This window comes from Myotis yumanensis, unplaced genomic scaffold, assembly GCF_028538775.1.
Source record: "Myotis yumanensis isolate MYYU_CA2020_CCGP unplaced genomic scaffold, mMyoYum1.0.hap1 SCAF_10, whole genome shotgun sequence".
Classification (NCBI taxonomy): Eukaryota; Metazoa; Chordata; class Mammalia; order Chiroptera; family Vespertilionidae; genus Myotis; species Myotis yumanensis.
In genome coordinates this window covers 8,861,997-8,882,671 of record NW_027223761.1, presented here as the reverse complement: position 1 = coordinate 8,882,671, position 20,675 = coordinate 8,861,997, and the positions used below count along the sequence as shown (strand labels likewise).

Sequence of the window (20,675 nt, the reverse complement as noted above, 5' to 3'; positions counted from 1 at the left end):
GTTTCTATTTTGTCAGTTCATTTTGTTCATGAGATTCCACATACAAGTGAGATCATGTATTTTTAAACTTTCCCGATAAAGCAAGAATTTAAAACTAGTTAGTGTTGGGAGTTAGAGCTGGCCCCTAGATCCCTTGACATGTGTATGTTTCCTTTTTCTGGATGATCTCTCCTTTCAGTTCCCAGAGTACTCACAATGCCCAAGTCTCCCCCTGCAGCTCCACCAATCCTTGCTTCTCAATGCTCTAGGCTTGCTTATCCTCTCATCAAATTCACATTCTCTTAGTATGTTGAATGAATGACCTCTAGTTTGTACTAAGGTATTAATAACAAGCTCAGCTTTTTTAGTTCATTGGCAAAAACATGTCTTCACACATAAATGGGACCTACTAGCTGGTCAGACTTTTGATGAAGGCCATCTTTATCTCTGGCTCTGGGTTCGCTTGAGAACACCTATCCATTTGTGTAATGCTTCAAGCATCAGGTTGAAATGGGTACCTAACAGCTTAAACAGCTTAGGGGTTTTTTCCTCTTGTGACAAGTCCGAGGTAACAATCCAGGGCTGAAATGGTGGCCTAATGGTGTCAGCATTCCAGATTCCTTCCAGTTTTCTGTTCTGCCACCCTTAGCACAAGGCTAATCTTGAAGGTCATCTCATGGTTGCAAAATAGAAGCTGCAGTTATATTGTGTTCCAGGAAGGATGATAAGAAAAAAATTTTTTTTAAAATATCAAACGTAAGACTAGAGAGGTAAAGCAGCCATGTCTCCCGCACGATAGCTAGAAAAGGGGCAGGGGATGCAGGAATTAACGGAGGCAGCATAGAGATCCAGTTGTAATGGCCCAAGTAAGGCGTCCTGAAGGTCTGACTTAGGGCAGTCAGGAATAGCTGAGAGGCTGTGAAACTGAGATAACTAAATGCTGAAATAGACTGGAGTTAATAAAATGCAAGGGAGTAGGAGAAATCAAAGTTGATTCCCAGCTTTCTGGCTTCATTTACTGGGGCAGCGGTTCTCAACCTGTGGGTCGCGACCCCTTTGGCAGTCGAACGACCCTTTCACAGGGGTCGCCTAAGACCATCCTGCATATCAGATATTTACATTATGATTCATAACAGTAGCAACATTACAGTTATGAAGTAGCAACGAAAATAATTTTATGGTTGGGTCACAACATGAGGAATTGTATTTAAAGGGCCAGAAGGTTGAGAACCACTGTGGGGGGTAGGGGGACAGAATGGTGGAACATTGGAAATGAGCTCAGATTTGGACACATTTTGAGTTCAAGATGGCTGTGCCACATGTAGGTGGAGATGTCCAGTGGTCAGCTGGATATGAATATGAAGATGGAGAGAGTGGTCAGGACTGGAGAATAAATAGCAACCATCTGCACACAAAGTGGACGCACTAGCAGTGGTTCTCAACCTTCTGGCCCTTTAAATACAGTTCCTCATGTGACCCAACCATAAAATTATTTTCGTTGCTACTTCATAACTGTAATGGTGCTAGTTATGAATCGTAATATAAATATATCTGATATGCAGGATGGTCTTAGGCGACCCCTGTCAAAGGGTCGTTCGACCGCCAAAGGGGTCGCGACCCACAGGTTGAGAACCTCTGAAATAGATGATGCGTGCATAGTGGGAAAGAATCGCAGACTAAAAGGTCAAGGAACTGGAAACAAAATCCGGAGAGATTGGCATCTCAGAATCCCGCGACAGTTTCCAAGAGGGGCCAGCTAATAGAATGCATATGAGAATGCATCTGAAAGAGCTTTGTAAACAAGCTCTCATTGGAAATGCATGTTCAGCTGGCTTAAGCAGGTGCCAAATGAAGCTCCCTTCCTGTAAGCCATCAGAGGATCATGGCAGGAGGAGCACGTCACGATCAATTCAGATTTGCCCTGCTTGAATTTTACCTTGGCCTTCCCCTTCCGATTCAGCATAAGCAGCCATGAAATGCAATAGTTCCTTACCCTGATCCTCAGAGAGTGTCTCGTGGTCCTCAACAGAGGTCAGTCTCTTGGGAGAAAGACTTGTACTATTGGCCTTTTGTTCTCCACTCCCCCCTAACCTCCCCCCCGCCCCCACTCCCCCATAGCACTCTCATATTGATTTCAAAGAGGAAGGGAGAGGGAGAGAGCGTCATTGATGGGCTGCCTCCTGCATGCCCCCTGTTGGAGATCGAGCCGCCAGCCGGGCCCATGCCCTGACCAGAATCCATCCGTGACCTTCTTGTTCATAGGTCGAGGTTCAACCACCGAGCCACGCCAGCCAGGGCCAATGCAAGCTTTTAAACCCGTAACAGAGTTTTGTCTTAATCTAGCCCTGGCCTTGGGTCTTTTCTGAATCTAAGCCGGTGGCTGCTCAGGGTACCCGGGCCGCCTGCGGTGCCCCAGGGGCCCGCAGCCTGCAGCCTGCGCCTGTTGCGTTGGTAACCGGGACTCCCGGTCTGGGCGGCTGGGCGGGGCCGGGGCCTGAGGGGGCGGGGCCAGCGCGAGGGGCAGAGTCCCGGCGCCCGGGCTATAAAGGCGGCCGGTCCGCACAGACCGTGCGGCGCTGCGAGCGGGACCCTGGACACACTGTAAGGTAAGGCCTGGCGGGGACCGAGCCGCGCGCGGAGCTCGGCGGGCACGCGCGCCCCGGGGCAGCTGGGCCCGGACCGCCCCCCGCCCCAAGCAGGCCCCCTTCGCGGACCTCCGCGCCTTGGGGACGGCCCCAGCTTTCCCCCCAAACCCCGGGGCCAGGTGTCCTCCCGAGGCCCTGCCCTTCCCCCACCGGAGGCGCTGGTTGCACGCTGTAAGCTCCCCAGAGAGCCTGGAAGAACCCCGGCTTTCCCTGTTGACAACAGAGAACAAGGGGGGCGCAGGCACTCTTCCCGAAACACCCCAAATTCCGCGGGCCGTGCCCTCCATCCCCTCGGGAATATTCTCCTCGAACCCTGACCACGGAAGGGAAGCCCTTGCAGTTTAGGAAAAAGAAATTGCGCCTTGAAATGAGGTTAACGCCGTCCCCTAAATGGTCACCGACATTCTGCGCTTAACGTACAGGGTCTCCATTTTGAACTTTAATAAACCGGGCAGTGCTGAAAACCAGGCATTTTAAGTCCAAGTTTGGTGCGAGGTTTTGTTTTGTTCTCTTCTTCTTTTTTTTTTTAAACGTTATTTTTATTGTTGACACTGTTACCCAGAGAGGTTTTGTCTTCCTGGGCCTGCTGGGGCTGCGCTCTAAATAGAATCTGACAACCGACTGTTAAATGTTAAATCGTGCCCTGGCCGGTTCGGCGCAGTGGGTAGAGCGTCGGCCTTCGGACTGAAGGGTCCCCGAGTTCGATTCCGGTCAAGAGCATGTACCTTGGTTGCGGGCACAACCCAGTAGGGAGTGTGCAGGAGGCAGCTGATCGGTTTCTCTCTCATCGATGTTTCTAACTCTTTATCCCTCTTCCTTGCTCTCTGTAAAAAATCAAAAAAATATATATATATATATTTTTTTAAAAAAAATCAATCGTGATGTGAATGGCTGTGAAGGAGAAGCGGGCTCTTTAAGGACCCTGGAAAATGTGCCTACTCACATGTTCCATTTCTCTGACATGTAGGATCCTTTCAATGAAAAAAAAAAATGGCTCCTCCGCTGGCCCCACCCCCGCCCCGGCGCCGGCCCACTCTGCGCTCAGGGGTTGGCGACTCCAGGTCTGCAGCGCCAGTGCGGGCTCCAGGACCCCTGGCCAGGGAGCTGGGCGGGCCTGTGGGCCAGGTCCATGGCCCAGGCTCCTGGCCCAGGTTCCGACAAGGCCCATGGCCAGGGCTAGGGCTAGATGAAGGCCTTTAAGAAAACATTTTAATTGCTTGTTTGAGAAACGTGGATTTGTTGTTCCACTTACACCTTCTTTGGTTGATTCTTGTATGTGCACTGAATGAGAATCAACCCTCAACCTTGGCCTATGCCAGCACTTTAACCACCTGATCAAGACCTTGAAAACCTAGGAAAGTTTATGGTGTCCTTCGATTTGTTATTGAGAAAAAAAAAGAAAGAAACTGCAAGACTTAGATTTCCCCATGTGTTGTTCTTTTACTATTATATTAAAATGTATTTCAAAACTCTTGTGCACACACCAGCCTCACACTGGGCCCTGCTTTTTACTGGTTGGATAATCCTGAGTGAACTACTTACTGTCATTTTCTTATCAGTAATACCATAGAGCTTACTTTATTAGGTGTTACAAGGACTAAATGAGATAATTCACGGAAAGGGCTCAGTTTGGCCCCTGATATGTGGGGACAAATGTGGCTGTTCATAGTTCAGGTCCCCATGTTCCCCACTGGGGACAGCCTACTCCTGTTCTCCAAGGCGGGCGGGCACACAGAGGGAGGTGGCAGTGTTCCCCAAAATGTGGGGAAATGTATGACCCCCAAAGCAGATAGGGAGTTGCCTTACTGTGGACCAAACATGCTTGAGATTTGTGGTTTCTGCATTGTCAAAGTAGAAACAGGAGATTGCTGAACTTTCTTGTAAGAAAACATCCCATTAGGCTGAGTGGCTTGGAAGATAAAAGCCCAAATAGAATGGATTTTAGGAGAGGACAGTGGTTATTACTGGAATTCATCTTCAGCAGCTCCAAGTACAACCTCTTAAAAGGATCACATTAAAAATTCTGGGCCAGCTCCTGAACCTCAGCCAGACGGTCACAAACAAACCCAAGCCCAGAGGTGCTTGAGTTTTTTTAAAGAAGATGATGTTTTTTGCCTGCCCCCCATAGATTCATTAAATGGTTGACTCCACGAAATATCTTCATTAAATAGCTGGCTCTGCAGTTATAATCTAGAGAGCAGGGCCATGAGTAGACTCTGTAATAAGAGGCCCTCTGAAAGTCCTGGAACACATTTCTGAGAAGGCCCTGGTGACAGAAGCTTCAGGTTTGTGTGGTTTAGGGAGGTCGGGGGTGGTTGACTCTGGCAGTAGGACCTCAGAGTGGGAGGGGCTGTTCAATCTGATGTGGCTTTTTAAAATATATATATATTTTATTGATTTTTTACAGAGAGGAAGGGAGAGCGATAGAGAGTTAGAAACATCAATGAGAGAGAAACATCGATCAGCTGCCTCCTGCACACTCCCCACTGGGGATGTGCCCACAACCAAGGTACATGCTCTTGACCGGAATCGAACCCTGGACCCTTGAGTCCCCAGGCCAATGCTCTATCCACTGAGCCAAACGGGTTAGGGTAATCTTATGTGGCTTTTTGTTTGTCTCTCCCTACTGATGCGGCAAACCTCCAAGCCCTGGACACTGCTAGTCACCAGGTAATGTTAATAAGTTATGAGTTACCAGACCCTGGTGAATAGAAGTGTGATCCACCCAACTGTGGCTTTGCAAATAATCTATTGCCTTGGGATAGGTAACTTCATCCCCCAGGGCCTCCATTAATGAACTATAAAGTAAGAACATTGGGTTTTATCTTTGAGGACTCATCTAGTCTTAAAGTGCATCAGCTTTTGAGGCCCCAGGCTCCCAGGAACAGTAACTATACTCTTGGGCATCTGTGAATCTCTTCCCTGGTGGTCTCCGTCTAGCAAGTTTATTTCGGAAGCTGAATTCACAAGTCTCCCCACTAGAGAGTAACTGTGGTGAAGCACTCACACCTGGTCTTAAATACTGTTCTACCATGTACCAGTTTTGAGGTGAGTGTATTAGTTTAAAATTGGGGCTGAAACAGATCACTACACACTTAGCAGCTTGACACACAAGTATGACTCTTACAGTTTGTAAATAAGAGCCTCACCAGGTTCAAGTCAAGGTGTTGGCGGGGCCGTGTTCCTTTCTGGAGGCTTTTTGGGAGAATCTGGTTCCTTCTTTCTAGTTATTATCTCCCAATAGGAGACAATAAGACATAGGCAAGTTATGGGAGGGTGGGGCGACTGTTAACCCCACAATACTCAGCCAATGAGGAACCGGGAAGGACTCTCACACACTAGGGATAAATTGCCTGTGATCCCTGCTGCTCTGGCGTGCCTGCTCAACCAGACACCCAATCTTTTTTTTTTTTTTTTTTTAAATATATTTTATTGATTTTTTACAGAGAGGAAAGGAGAGAGATAGAGAGCTAGAAACATCGATGAGAGAGAAACATCGATCAGCAGCCTCCTGCACATCTCCTACTGGGGATGTGCCCGCAACCCAGGTACATGCCCTTGACCGGAATCGAACCTGGGACCTTTCAATCCGCAGGCCGATGCTCTATCCACCGAGCCAAACCGGTTTTGGCGAGACACCCAATCTTGTAAGACTGCGTTAAAGTTCTCATTTTCACCAGACTTCATGTCTCTGAGTCCGTTATTTGAATTGGGACAGGTGAGCATTTCTCACACCTGGAACTCCTTTACTTCCCCAGAGTGAACAAGGAGGTTTTCCCATTATACTTGCTAAAGTGGGGAGCGGGAGCTTCCAGCACGCTGAGCTGTTGCCTCCTGTTCTGGTCCCGGGTACATGTTGGTGCCCTCCAGAGTCTCTCGTTTGGTCGGATGCCTTAGTGGCATGGCCTGGAGAAGTGGCCTTCACTAGGCTCAGGCGAAGCCAACAGCACTGGGTGGAATGACAGCAGAGCAGGAATGGCAGTTGCTGTATTAAGTACTTTTTTTTTTTTTTTTTTTTTTTTTTTTTTTTATAATTTTTATTTCTTAAAGTATTACAAAGAGTATTACATATGTCTCCTTTTTCCCCCCCATGACATTCCCCCGGCCCCTACCCCCCCGCCCCCCCCCCGCCCCGTGTCTTGTGTCCATTGGTTAATCTTATATGCATGCATATAAGTCCTTCAGTTGGTCTCTTAATCCCCCCCCCCCCAACCCTCCCCAGGCTCCCCATTGTAGTTTAACATTCTGTTCAATGTTGCTCTGCTTCTGTATCTACACCTGTTCATCAGTCCATACTGGTCCCCTTTATTTGTCCCAACCTCACTGGAGTAGTCTCAACCTCACCAGGGCCGTCTGAGCCTCACCAGGGCCATTTCAACCTCACCGGGGTCGTCCCTACCTCACGGGGGCCGTTTCAACCTCACCGGGGTCGTCCCTACCACACCAGGGCCGTTTCAACCTGACTGGGGTTGTCTCTACCACACCGGGGCTGTTTCAACCTGACCGGGGTTGTCCCTACCACACCGGGGCCGTTACGACCTGACTGGGGTCGTCCCTACCTCACGGGGGCCGTTTCAACCTGACCGGGGTTGTCCCTACCACGCCGGGGCCGTTTCGACCTGACTGGGGTCGTCCCTACCTCACGGGGGCCGTTTCAACCTCACCGGGGTTGTCCCTACCACACCGGGGCCGTTTCGACCTCACCGGGGTCTTCCCTACCTCACGGGGGCCGTTTCAACCTGACCGGGGTTGTCCCTACCACGCCGGGGCCGTTTCGACCTGACAGGGGTCGTCCCTACCTCACGGGGGCCGTTTCAACCTGACCGGGGTTGTCCCTACCACGCCGGGGCCGTTTCGACCTGACTGGGGTCGTCCCTACCTCGCGGGGGCTGTTTCAACCTCACCGGGGTCGTCCCTACCTCACGGGGGCCGTTTCAACCTGACCGGGGTTGTCCCTACCACGCCGGGGCCGTTTCGACCTGACTGGGGTCGTCCCTACCTCACGGGGGCTGTTTCAACCTCACCGGGGTCGTCCCTACCACACCGGGGCCGTTTCGACCTGACTGGGGTCGTCCCTACCTCACGGGGGCCGTTTCAACCTCACCGGGGTTGTCCCTACCACACCGGGGCTGTTTCAACCTGACCGGGGTTGTCCCTACCACGCCGGGGCCGTTTCGACCTGACTGGGGTCGTCCCTACCTCACGGGGGCTGTTTCAACCTCACCGGGGTCGTCCCTACCTCACGGGGGCCGTTTCAACCTGACCGGGGTTGTCCCTACCACGCTGGGGCCGTTTCGACCTGACTGGGGTCGTCCCTACCTCACGGGGGCCGTTTCAACCTGACCGGGGTTGTCCCTACCACACCGGGGCTGTTTCAACCTGACCGGGGTTGTCCCTACCACACCGGGGCCGTTTCAACCTGACCGGGGTTGTCCCTACCACGCCGGGGCCGTTTCGACCTGACTGGGGTCGTCCCTACCTCACGGGGGCTGTTTCAACCTCGCCGGGGTCGTCCCTACCTCACGGGGGCCGTTTCAACCTGACCGGGGTTGTCCCTACCACGCCGGGGCCGTTTCGACCTGACTGGGGTCGTCCCTACCTCACGGGGGCCGTTTCAACCTGACCGGGGTTGTCCCTACCACGCCGGGGCCGTTTCGACCTGACCAGGGTTGTCCCTACCACGCCGGGGCCGTTTCGACCTGACTGGGGTCGTCCCTACCTCTCGGGGGCCGTTTCAACCTGACCGGGGTTGTCCCTACCACGCCGGGGCCGTTTCGACCTGACTGGGGTCGTCCCTACCTCTCGGGGGCCGTTTCAACCTGACCGGGGTTGTCCCTACCACGCCGGGGCCGTTTCGACCTGACTGGGGTCGTCCCTACCTCACGGGGGCCGTTTCGACCTGACTGGGGTCGTCCCTACCTCTCGGGGGCCGTTTCAACCTGACCGGGGTTGTCCCTACCACACCGGGGCCGTTTCAACCTGACTGGGGTCGTCCCTACCTCACGGGGGCCGTTTCAACCTGACCGGGGTTGTCCCTACCACACCGGGGCTGTTTCAACCTGACCGGGGTTGTCCCTACCACACCGGGGCCGTTTCAACCTGACCGGGGTTGTCCCTACCACGCCGGGGCCGTTTCGACCTGACTGGGGTCGTCCCTACCTCACGGGGGCTGTTTCAACCTCGCCGGGGTCGTCCCTACCTCACGGGGGCCGTTTCAACCTGACCGGGGTTGTCCCTACCACGCCGGGGCCGTTTCGACCTGACTGGGGTCGTCCCTACCTCACGGGGGCCGTTTCAACCTGACCGGGGTTGTCCCTACCACGCCGGGGCCGTTTCGACCTGACCGGGGTTGTCCCTACCACGCCGGGGCCGTTTCGACCTGACTGGGGTCGTCCCTACCTCTCGGGGGCCGTTTCAACCTGACCGGGGTTGTCCCTACCACGCCGGGGCCGTTTCGACCTGACTGGGGTCGTCCCTACCTCTCGGGGGCCGTTTCAACCTGACCGGGGTTGTCCCTACCACGCCGGGGCCGTTTCGACCTGACTGGGGTCGTCCCTACCTCTCGGGGGCCGTTTCAACCTGACCGGGGTTGTCCCTACCACGCCGGGGCCGTTTCGACCTGACTGGGGTCGTCCCTACCTCACGGGGGCTGTTTCAACCTCACCGGGGTCGTCCCTACCACACCGGGGCCGTTTCGACCTGACTGGGGTCGTCCCTACCTCACGGGGGCCGTTTCGACCTGACTGGGGTCGTCCCTACCTCTCGGGGGCCGTTTCAACCTGACCGGGGTTGACCCTACCACGCCGGGGCCGTTTCGACCTGACTGGGGTCGTCCCTACCTCACGGGGGCTGTTTCAACCTCACCGGGGTCGTCCCTACCTCACGGGGGCCGTTTCAACCTGACCGGGGTTGTCCCTACCACGCTGGGGCCGTTTCGACCTGACTGGGGTCGTCCCTACCTCACGGGGGCCGTTTCAACCTGACCGGGGTTGTCCCTACCACACCGGGGCTGTTTCAACCTGACCGGGGTTGTCCCTACCACACCGGGGCCGTTTCAACCTGACCGGGGTTGTCCCTACCACGCCGGGGCCGTTTCGACCTGACTGGGGTCGTCCCTACCTCACGGGGGCTGTTTCAACCTCGCCGGGGTCGTCCCTACCTCACGGGGGCCGTTTCAACCTGACCGGGGTTGTCCCTACCACGCCGGGGCCGTTTCGACCTGACTGGGGTCGTCCCTACCTCATGGGGGCCATTTCAACCTCACCGGGGTTGTCCCTACCACACCGGGGCTGTTTCAACCTGACCGGGGTTGTCCCTACCACACCGGGGCCGTTTCAACCTGACCGGGGTTGTCCCTACCACGCCGGGGCCGTTTCGACCTGACTGGGGTCGTCCCTACCTCACGGGGGCTGTTTCAACCTTGCCGGGGTCGTCCCTACCACACCGGGACCGTTTCAACCTCACCGGGGCCATCCCAGCCTTACCAGGGAAACAGGATGTTTGGTCCTCTGTCCCCTGCCGGCGGCTCCCCACTAGACAAAATCTCCAGGCATTCCTGGTGGTTGCACATCCAGCGCTCCTGCCCTCCACCAAGTGCACAGACTGCCTGTCTGCTGTCCCGCAGTGCCCCACCAGAGACTGGGACCAGTGGGCATGTTTGTGCGCTTGCTGGTACAGCAGTTCCACAGTGCCAGGAGAGTCAGGCCCAGCCCTGGCCGGCCCCGGACCCGACTCTGCCCCCCCGATTGCATCCCTCCCAGATGCAAGGAGCTGAAATCTGCAGCCTGCTGGGATGGGCTCTGTACTTGGTGCTTCAGCACATCCTACTCAGTCTCTATGCGCTTCTTTCTATGCGAGGAGTTGAAATCTGCAGTTTGTTGGGTTGGGCTCTGTACTTGGTGTCACATCCTACTCAGTCTCAATGTTCTTTCTCTCCTTCCAGTTGTGGAGCTACCACTGGGCCAAGTTTCCCATGGTTCTGTATGATAGGTGTTTGTCTGATATTTGGTAGTTTCGATGTTGTTGTGCGAGGTAGCACGCACAGGTCTCTTCCTTATGCCGCCATCCTGGTTCTCCTGGGTCTGCTTCTTGAGTGTGTCTCTCATGGCTGCGAGCAGTTGAAGTCTGCAATTTGTTGGGACAGGCTGCAAAAGCGCATGTGGGTCTTTTTGTGCACCTGGCACAGCTTGGATGGGGATGTAAATTGATTAGGGCTGAGACTCAGGGAGTCGCCATGGCGGAGCAAATAGCACTGGCTGAGTCTCCGCGGCCCCTTGACTCTCTGCCAGGGCTTTGTGTCCCCCAGTGCCGGCGAGCAGCTGTGCAACAGAGTCTCCCTCGCTTTCTGATGGCTGCAAGGCCGTGCTGCCTCTCCCAGTAGGGTCTGGTGCTTCATGATCCCGCCTGAACCAGCTCAGTGGATTTGAAAGTTTGCAGAAGAAAAGGCGCTTCTACTTGTGGGTCTGGCACAGCCCAGATGGGAATGTAAATTGCGTAGGGCGGGGTCACAGGGAGTCGCCGGGGCGGAGACTCAGCGGCCCCTTGCCTATCCAGGACTCCAGGACTTTGTGTCCCCCAGTGCCGGCGAGCAGCCGAACGCCAGAGCCTCCCTCGCTTCCTGACCGCTGGAAGGCCGTGCCGTCTCTCGCCTTGGGGCCTGGGGCCTCAGAGACCCGCCCGAACCAGCTCAGTGGATTTGAGAGTTTGTAAAAGCACAGTCATTCCCTCTTGTGCCTCTGGCACAGCCCTGAGGGTAGGGCGGGGTCACAGGGAGTCACCAGCATGGATGAAATAGCGATGGCGGCGTCTCCGCGCCCCTCGCCTCCCCGGGACACCAGGACTTCTTGTCCCTCGGTGCCGGTGAGCAGCCGCGTATCAGAGCTTCCCTCGCTCTCCGACCACTGCAAGGCCGTGGCCGCCTCTCCCTGTGGGATCTGGGGCCTCAGAGACCCGCCCCGAGCAAGCCCAGAGGATTCGAGGGTTCGTAAAAAACCGAGAATCCATTTGCAGCCCGCGTGGCGTGTGACTGCGTACCTCTGGTTTTGGTGCCTCCGTAGCTCCCACTCAGTCTCACTGCGCTTCTTTCTTTTCCTCCAGTTGTAGATCTCCCACTGGGCCAACTTCCCCATGGTTCTGAGTGGCGGTTGTTTACTTCATAGTTGATAGTTTCAATGATGCTGTGAGAGAGCAGCACACACAGGTCCGCTCCCTACGCCGCCATCTTGGTTCTCTGTATTAAGTACTTTCCTCACATTCTCAGTTGACTGAACAACCTTCATGGGGAGAGCAGTGCTGTTCCCCCTGCTTGGAGAAAGGGTCCGAAGCTATTATAGGTTAGAGCTAAGGTGGGGCCCGGGCAGTCCTGACTCTGGGCCCTGTGTGCTGTGACTGCCCATGGCTGCCCCCCTCACCAGGATCGACAGCCTTTCTTTAGTAAGCTGAGGTCTTAGGGCAGGAGAGGGGACCAAGTGCTGCCCCATCTGAGAGCATCCTCTGCTTCGTGGCACCCCACCTGGTAGATTCCCTGTGTTTTCTTGGCCTGCTAGCTCCTTCCCCATGTCTCCTGAAGCCCCCCAGACCTTTAATTCCTGGTTTCTGAGATAACCAGTCAGTAGTCAGTCATCTGTTGGTTCTTGATGATTCTTTTTTTTTTTTTTTTTTTCATGATGATTCTTTGTGTGTCTTCCTTCCAGACTCTGTAGACAATGGGAAGCAAAGGAGGGTTCACCCTGCTCGGGCTCTTGATCATCCTTTCTGTCCTCTATGATTCAGGTGAGTGGTCCGGAGGGACATGGATCTCAACCATCTGGGCCCCCTTGGTCACACGCTTCCTTTTTCTTAGGCCCCAGAAGACTGAGCTGATGCCACTGGCCTCAGCCTGGCTTTGGTGGCTTTGCCTTTCAGTGTTACAGGTCCGGGGCTGTGTGACAACTCCTTCCTATGTTACAGGCTTGCCCGCAGCGGAGCACCTTCCCGGGTTACAGCCATTCTGGGTTACAGAGCAGCTTTTGGGGGTGGGAGTGGGGTGGAGGGGGTACACTCAGCAGCTTAAGTTTCGCCCTCTCACCAAGCTGCTGGGACACCAGTGGACCCATCTTTAGAGAACTGTGCTCTGTCCTTCTGCCCTGACCTTTATGCGCCATGATGAGGATGGTGCTCATAGTAACAGCAGTAGCAGCTAATGCTTCTAGCATTTCTGTGCCGATCACTGTTCTGAACACTTCACAGGTATTTACTTATTTCATCCTCAGGCCTGCCCTATGGAGTAGGTGCTGTTTTTATCGCCATTTTACTAGTACAATTGTCAAGACGGGGGTCCAGAGAGATTAAATAGCTTGTAAACTATCCCACAGAAGTGGCATAGCCCGAATTTGAACCCAAACAGCTTGGCACCAGACCATCTGCTCTTAACTCCCTCACTGCCGGGCCGCCCCTCCCTGGCTCCTGGAGGTATTGGTGTGTTTCTGAGTCTTAGCCTCTGTAACACTAGGAACACCAGTGTGACTTGCTTTGCGTCATCATAAGGATCAAGTTTTTCATTTTCTGCCTGTGTCATACTGGTACTGCCAATTTTGTGAGGGGGAGGGGACAGAGAAGGAAATAGTGCAGTGAGCAAAAGAAAAAAGGTATCTGCCATGTTGGAGCATGGCTTACATATTAGTCGGTCTAGTGGCTACCATATACTGAACGCCTATTGCGTAGCAGGGACTGTGCCACGCCCGCTCTCATTGCATCCATCCCGTGAGGGGTTAGTGTTGTTAAACCCATTTTATAGTTGAGGAAGCTGAAGCTGGGAGCAGCTGGAGTGGAGAAGCCAAGCCTCGCTGCTGCGGCAAGACTAAAGGCCTGGGTCCTGGGTGCCGGAGGAAAACCAGTGCCAGCAGCCAGGGGAAGGAAGGCCTATTGTGCGAATCTTTGTGCAATGGGCCTCTAGTGTGTGTGTGTGTGTGTGTGTGTGTGTGTGTATGTGTGTATATATATATATATATATATATACTAGAGGCCCATTGCACAAAATTTGTGCAAGAGTAGGCTTTCGTTTCCCTGGCTGCTCGCACTGGCTTCCCTCTGGCCCCAGCTTTGTCTGGAAGGACATCCGGAATGAGGTCCAGAAGAACGTCCGGTCTAATTAGCATATTACCCTTTTATTATTATAGATCTTTAAGCTGTAAGGCTCCTTCATCTAGGTTGGGGGTGGGGAACCTTTTTTATGTCGAGGGCCATCTGGATATTTATAACCTCATTCGCTTAATATAATTCACTTAATGTAAATTTATGTTGCTATGAAAGAAGCTTCTAGATGTATTGAATTTTGAGTCTCACCTGTGGTTGCCTTGGCAGGGCCGGACCACATGATTTCTCGTGCCTCATGTGGCCTGCGGGCCAGACGTTCCCCACCCCTGATCTAGGTCTAAGCCACCGTTTAGCTCCCATGGTGGAGGGGCTCTGAATCTCTCCAGCTCACATAGGGGCTTGCTGGCCCCATTGTCTATTTTCAGTTTGTTACATCTCACTCTTATTTCCTCTATGTCCCAGCTTAAAGGTCAGCCCAGAGGTCAGCTGCCTCTCCCAGCCTCTTCCAGCTTATATCTTTCTCTCTGCCTACTCTTAACAGTCTGAGCTTGGAGAAAGCTACCTGCTGCAAGTGTGTGTGGGAAAGGAAGCATGCTGGCCTCTGCCCCGTGGTCATGGAGATGGTGGGCTTCCTTCTGCAGCCAGGAGGGCAAGTGAGTGCTGGTCTACCCGATTCTGACGGCTCTTCTTCCTGATTCTAGGTCATAGCCTGCGGTGCTACAGATGTTCCAACTGGGTTGGTGCGTGCACTGACACCACCAACTGCACCGGTAATGATGATGCATGTCTCTATGTCAAAGTCGGTAAGAGCCTCCCCCTTCTGTCTTTCCTAAGGATAATGGGATGATGGAAACCTGGAAAAAATATTGGGCTACTCTATCCTCATTAGACTTGTATTCAACAAGTAATAGGTACCATTTAATAGCATCAGCTCCATGTAGCACTAAGCATATTTTATATGTTTTTAATTGAATGCTTCTCACCTACCACTCAGGGTAATGTTTTGTATTCTCAGTTCTTAAATGAGGAAACAGAGGCTCAGATTAAGCAACAGACTAAGGACAAGTAACCAACCCAGGATTTGAATGTGGGAATCCGTCTATTCCAATGCTTATTCTCTTAACAGCAATGCTGGCTGCCTTCCCGTCTTTTAAGAGCCTCCCGGGTGTCAGAGTCTGAGCAGGTGGCTAGGGATGCAAAGATGAGGAAAGGAGATAAAATTATGGCAGAGGCCTGTTTATTAGCTGTCAGAAATGTGAAAGGGGAAAAGCGTTCTGAGTGTGACAAAGGCAGGTGCCACCGAAGGTTTGTGGCCTCAGGGAGCAGGACACTCAGGGAAACGGGGTTGGGGACTGCTAGGACTGCATTTCCCACATTGGTCAGGCTCTAGAAGCTCTATCTCCATAATCCTATTCAAACAGGACCTAGGAAGTGGTGGACAAGGAAAGAAACAGCAAAGCCGTGCCCTCTTCTGTTCTCGTGGATGTGGCTCTGGGTTGAATCTATGTGTGGAAATGATACTGGCGAGGAATGGCTATTTCTGGGTCTCCTTAGGTAACGTGCAAGGAAAAATCCCCCAGACTCACTTCTCTAAGAGATAAAAATAAAAACGCCCTTCAAGGTTATATCTCTCCTTTACCCTCTGCCACAAAGCCTTCACGGTGGGAACATCAAGGAATGTTGAACAGCTCCGGTAAACTCATGAAAGCCTTGGGAGACCCGCAGGTTCAGAAACACCCCATAGAAAGGAAGGAAGATCAATTTCCCCAGAAAGGAGATATCCTTCAATAAGTAAGAACACATTAGAATTACCCTGTCTGAAAAACAGGCGTATCTGTTATTTTTGTTATTTGTTATTTTTTTTTTTTACAGTGAGGAAGGGAGAGGGAGAGGGATAGCGAGTTAGAAACATCGATGAGAGAGAAACATCGATTCAGCTGCCTCTTGCACGCCCCCTACTGGGGATGTGCCCACAACCCAGGTACATGCCCTTGACCAGAATCGAACCTGAGACCTTTGAGTCCGCAGGCAGACGCTCTATCCGCTGAGCCAAGCCAGCTAGGGCGTATCTGTTAATTTTGATATAAATTCCTGGAATGCAGATCAAGTTTCAAGCCCTCTATACAAGGAACTTGATTCTTTAGAGGCACAGTTCCTTGGCCTCTGGAGTACCCTATCAATTCATTGTTAGCGTAGAAAGCATAGGAAGGCCTCCAGAGAGAGAGGGAGAACATAGTCACTCACTTCACAAATATTCGGCACCAGTTGTATGTGAGCAGAGACCTGGTTCTTTCCCAACCTGCTACCAATAGGTTCTTTATAAAAGGTATGTGTTTGATGGTAGAGGTGGACTAGAGCCAAAATATTTTTTCCAGCTCTCAAATCCCATTCATTGTTTCTTATCTCAATTATTAGGCTTTTTAAAAATTTTTTTCCAATTTTATTAAAGTAAAAATTGGGTATATTTAAGGTGTACAAGGTGCTGATTTGATGTACGGGAAACTGTACTTACTGGTGCCGAATTTCAAAGAAAAACCTGGTTCACTGGTTGAGCTTTTAAAGAGAGAAGGCAGAGTGTCCTCAATGCTGTGAAACTGTTCTGCAAATGTCTCTAGAAGCAGAGTCCCGGGCCCAATGGCTTGACAGTTGGGGCACATGTGAGTGACATCCACAGGCAGCACACGCTTCGTTCTCTAAAACCATCTTGCCCGGCCCATTGACTCAGAAAGTAGCCCCGATTATTACAGAAATTAATCAGACGGAGGCCTCAGCTTCAGAAGGAGCCCTGAGAAGTGCGCTTCGCAGGCCAGGCGCTGTAATTACAGAACAGAATGCCGTCCCCAGCCATGGTCTCCATTTATTACAACTTCATACGTACTCTGCCGGCGTGGCTCAGTGGTTGAGCGTCGACCTAGGAACCAGGAGGTCAGGGTTCGATTCTCAGTCAGGGCACATGTCCGGGTTGCGAGCTCGATCCCCAGTGTGGGGCGTGCAGGAGGCAGCCAATCAATGATTCTCTCTCATTGATGTTTGTTTCTATTTCTCTTTCCCTTCCTCTCTGAAATCAATAAAAATATATATTTAACAAAAACAAAACAAAACAAAGTAAGGCAGATACTAACAGAGCATCTAAATCCCCCTCCAGCTCTGGAGACATCAGCCTTGGAGGGCACACTGTCATAAACACCAGTCAGAGGCCAGGCACTGCATTAGCGAAGGCATTTAACTACTCTAGCCACCCCCACGCCCCAGCTATAAAATGGGAATGCCTATCTCCTGAGGTCAGCAAAGCACTTAGAGGTGAGAACGGATATCATAGTGCTGTGCAGATTCTGTCTAGAGGAGAGGCAGATACTGGGTGTTCACTGAAGCACTATTTACTGGCATCCTGGCCGGGTCCTGGAAGTGTAAACCGTGTACTTGGAGTCTGGCAGAAGTGGCTCATGATGGTGTCACGTGATCCTTGTCGTAACGGCCTGCTGAACACAGGCACCCTAGGACGGTTGTGCGCTGCTGCTTGGTGAAGGTAGGCTCAAGCCAGATCTTCAAAGGGAAGGTGTGCCAAGCAGAGCGAGAAAACCCCTGACATCCCAGTGACTTGGATGTAATCCACTTTTATTGGGTGATTCTGATCGTGGCTTTGGTGAGAGACACACTCTCATAAGGTTGTTATGCAAATAAGATAATTCAAGTAAAGTGCTTGGCTCACTGCAGGACACTTAGTAAGTGGTTCATCGGTAGCAATTATTAATAAAATTACTCTCTGTTCTCCCCAAGCTGTTAGGCTTCCCTAATTAAAAATCTGTTAGCTTTAATGCTTTCCCAGTTCCAGTGCCTGACTACTGTTCCATAAAGCAGTAACTTGTCCTATTCAACAGCATCCTCTAGTACAGTGTTAGAAGCATACACTTAAATATCTATGATCCAAGCACGTAGAGCCGTTGGAACACTCTGCCAGCCTCTGCCACTTACACTTCACTGTGGGTCTCAGAGGTTTTAAGCCGCCTGTGAAAAACAGCCAGGAAGCAGTTGGGTGGGGTGTAGTCTCAGTGAGTCACCAGGGTGGGGCAAGTGGAGTTTATCAGGATTTGGCACCTGCCTGCACCTCTGCAGACTGTGTGGCGAGCGTGCTCGACACAGGAACACTGGCAGCTGTCCCTGAAGCCACACAATTCCGTTTTCCCCTCTGTGTGCCCTGGTGCCTTTTGGGCTGCTGGCTCTTTGCTGTAGCTTAGGGTGAATGTTTGTGAATGAGTGAATCTGTGTGTGGGCCCTTTAAGAAGGTGCCTGGGTTTCCAGCAGCCCTCCATCTCACCAGATGGAATCCCTGCTGATTTTTACAGCCAGATGTGGTGGAGACTCCTTCCCAGCACTGGTGCTCCAGGCTGGGGGACCTTTGCAGCCAAGATATCCCTCCCGATTCGCAACTGCTGCATGTGGGTGTGAGTCCAGCCTGTTTCTCGACTCTGTCCTCCTATCAGTCTCAACGTGGCTTCTTCTTTATATCCTTAGTTACAGGAGCTCCATCCACTAGTCTTCAGAGAGTTCTCCAGGGTGTTTGTTCTATAAGTTAGTGGTTATTTTGATGTGTTCATGGGAAGAGGCAACCACAACATTCATCTACTCCACCATCGAGACTGGAATTTCTCATTGTAGTTTTGATTTGTAATTTCCTGATGACTAATGATACTGAGCATCTTTTCATGCGTTTATTGGTCCTTTGTATATCTTCTTTGGAGAAATATCCACATCCTTTGCCCATTTTTTAATTGGGTTATTTGTATTTTTATTGTTGAGTTGTGTTTTATGTATTCTGATTAGCCTCTTATGTCAGATATATGATTTGCATACCTTTTACCCTCTTTTGTGTATTTTTATTGACTTCAGAGAGGGAGAGAGAGATAGAAACATCCATGATGAGAGAGAATCACAGATCGGATGCCTCCTGCAGGCCCCACACTGGGGATCGAGCCCACAACCCAGGCATGTGCCCTTGACCGGAATCGAACCTGGGACCTTTTAGTCCGCAGGCCGACGCTCTATCCACTGAGCAACACCAGCCAGGGTTTTATGTATTTCTTGATAGCGTTCTTTGAAGCACAAACGTCCTTAATTTTGATGAAGTCCAATTTATCTATTTTCCTGCATATTTTTAAAACTCAGGCTCTTCCACATCAACACCTACGGGCGTATGTCATTACTATCCATATGAATATCATTGTGTGGAGCTCTACAGTAATTTTTTCAGGCACTTCTTTTATTAATGGGCTGGTTTTATAGTTTATTACTGTTACAGATAGTACTGCAATGACCATGGGGGGCATATATCTTAACCTTTTTTACAAGTAATGTCATAAAGTCTAGAAGTGGAATTGCTGGATAGGTGTGGGTGTGTATTTAAAAATCTTGATAAGTCTCTTAAAACATCAATATGATTGCCTGTTGCCTCCCTTCCACACACAGTCCTGCTGGCTCTGATGAGACTTTGGTTTTATGGGAAAGTTCCACTGAGAGCTGTATCATCACTTAACTGTTCCCCTTTGCAACCCAACTGGGATGCCCGTTCTTGCCCACATGTCTCTACGGCCACAAGGTCAGGTCCCAGGAGTAGAATCGCAGCTCCAAGGCAGGTACGGAACTTGACCCACTTGTTTGCTTACCCTTGTGTGTGTTTCTCCCACAGACACACGGACATCCTACCAGTGTTGGAAGTTTGAGAACTGCAACTACAACTACCTCGCAAAACAATTCGTAGGGAGCAATCTACAGTACCACTGCTGCCAGAAGGACCTGTGTAACAGAAGTGGTGGGACGAGCATAACGGGCACCATGGCTCTGCTGGTGGCTCCGCTGCTCACAGCATTCTGGAAACTTCTTATCTAAATCAATACCAGGAGAGAGTCCCCTAACTCCCTGCTTCTGTGTATTCCTTATCTCCTTTGCTGCCACAAAAGCTTTCTATTTTCTTACTGGATCCTGTTGGGAGAGACCAAAACTAGCTTGAGCAACTTGGATATGAGAGAGGGAGAGACCTGGAAAACCAGTCCTGTCTGCAGAGAAGGCCCCTCTGAGGGAAGACGTTTAGGAGTGAATCACGTGCCATGACAGCTAGCTTAGTTCCGTGCTGCCTCCTCTGCTCGGTGCAGCAATAGCTTGACTAGATTCTCTGCAATCGTCAGTTATTTCCCCGCTTGTTCCTTGGATGTAGGTACCAGTATGATCAGTGCTTTTGCGGGGCGGCGGGCGGTTGGAGCAGAGGGGTTCTTTTCACCAGTGTCTCTCACAGGGGATGCTTTCATCCCCTCCTTCTATGGCCCCTGTGTTGCCACGTAGGCATGAGGAATGTTCCAGATGTGGGCTGTCAGGGGCAACGGGATTCTAAATGCAGAGTGATTGGAATGACATATTCTCAACTAGAAGGTGTCTGGCAGAGTAGGAGGTAAGCTTTCCAGGTGGCAGGGCATAGAGGCACCAGGTCTGCCCTTTAGAGAGGTACCAGTGGCTGAAATCTGAATTTTCGTCTTTTCCTAAATTTTGTATGGGCTTTGCTGTCTTTCCCTAAAAACAACTTAAACACGTCAGTTAATGGTGTGTTAAAACTATTGCCCTCCCTTTTCATTGGAGTGATGGCATATTTTCATTTTGTCACACAGTTCAAGACTAAATATTTGAACATTCTTTGCGACAAGTGATTTACAGTATCGTGTTGCTTATTTTGAGTATTATCAGTGGGAAAACCCTCGTGTGTGTGTATTGGGAGAATGCAATGGGAACATGTCATCTCGAACAGCAGGCGGCCCACAGGGATGTTCTACCTGCTGACACAAAGCCTGTTGACTGCTAGCTGACGGGGCACAGATCATGCGATGTTCGTTTGTAAAGGCTGTTAGCATCCTCACAAATGCCAAGACTTTGAGAAGCTCTACCAGTTTCCTAAAGAGAGACCCCTTTTCAGGAGGCAGAGTTTTGCCATTTTTT

At 51.5% G+C, this 20,675-nt stretch overlaps 1 protein-coding gene across 1 annotated transcript; it reads left to right on the top strand.

Annotated features, from left to right (window-relative positions):
* The first annotated feature begins 2,498 nt into the window (after window positions 1-2,498).
* LOC139018853 (CD59 glycoprotein-like) lies at window positions 2,499-20,389 on the top strand. The gene is made up of 4 exons (XM_070427761.1): window positions 2,499-2,585; window positions 12,317-12,395; window positions 14,399-14,500; window positions 19,381-20,389. The coding sequence occupies exons 2-4, from the start codon at window positions 12,329-12,331 to the stop codon at window positions 19,578-19,580; spliced, it is 369 nt and encodes a 122-aa protein (XP_070283862.1). The 5' UTR covers window positions 2,499-2,585; window positions 12,317-12,328; the 3' UTR covers window positions 19,581-20,389.
* The last annotated feature ends 286 nt before the right edge of the window (window positions 20,390-20,675 follow it).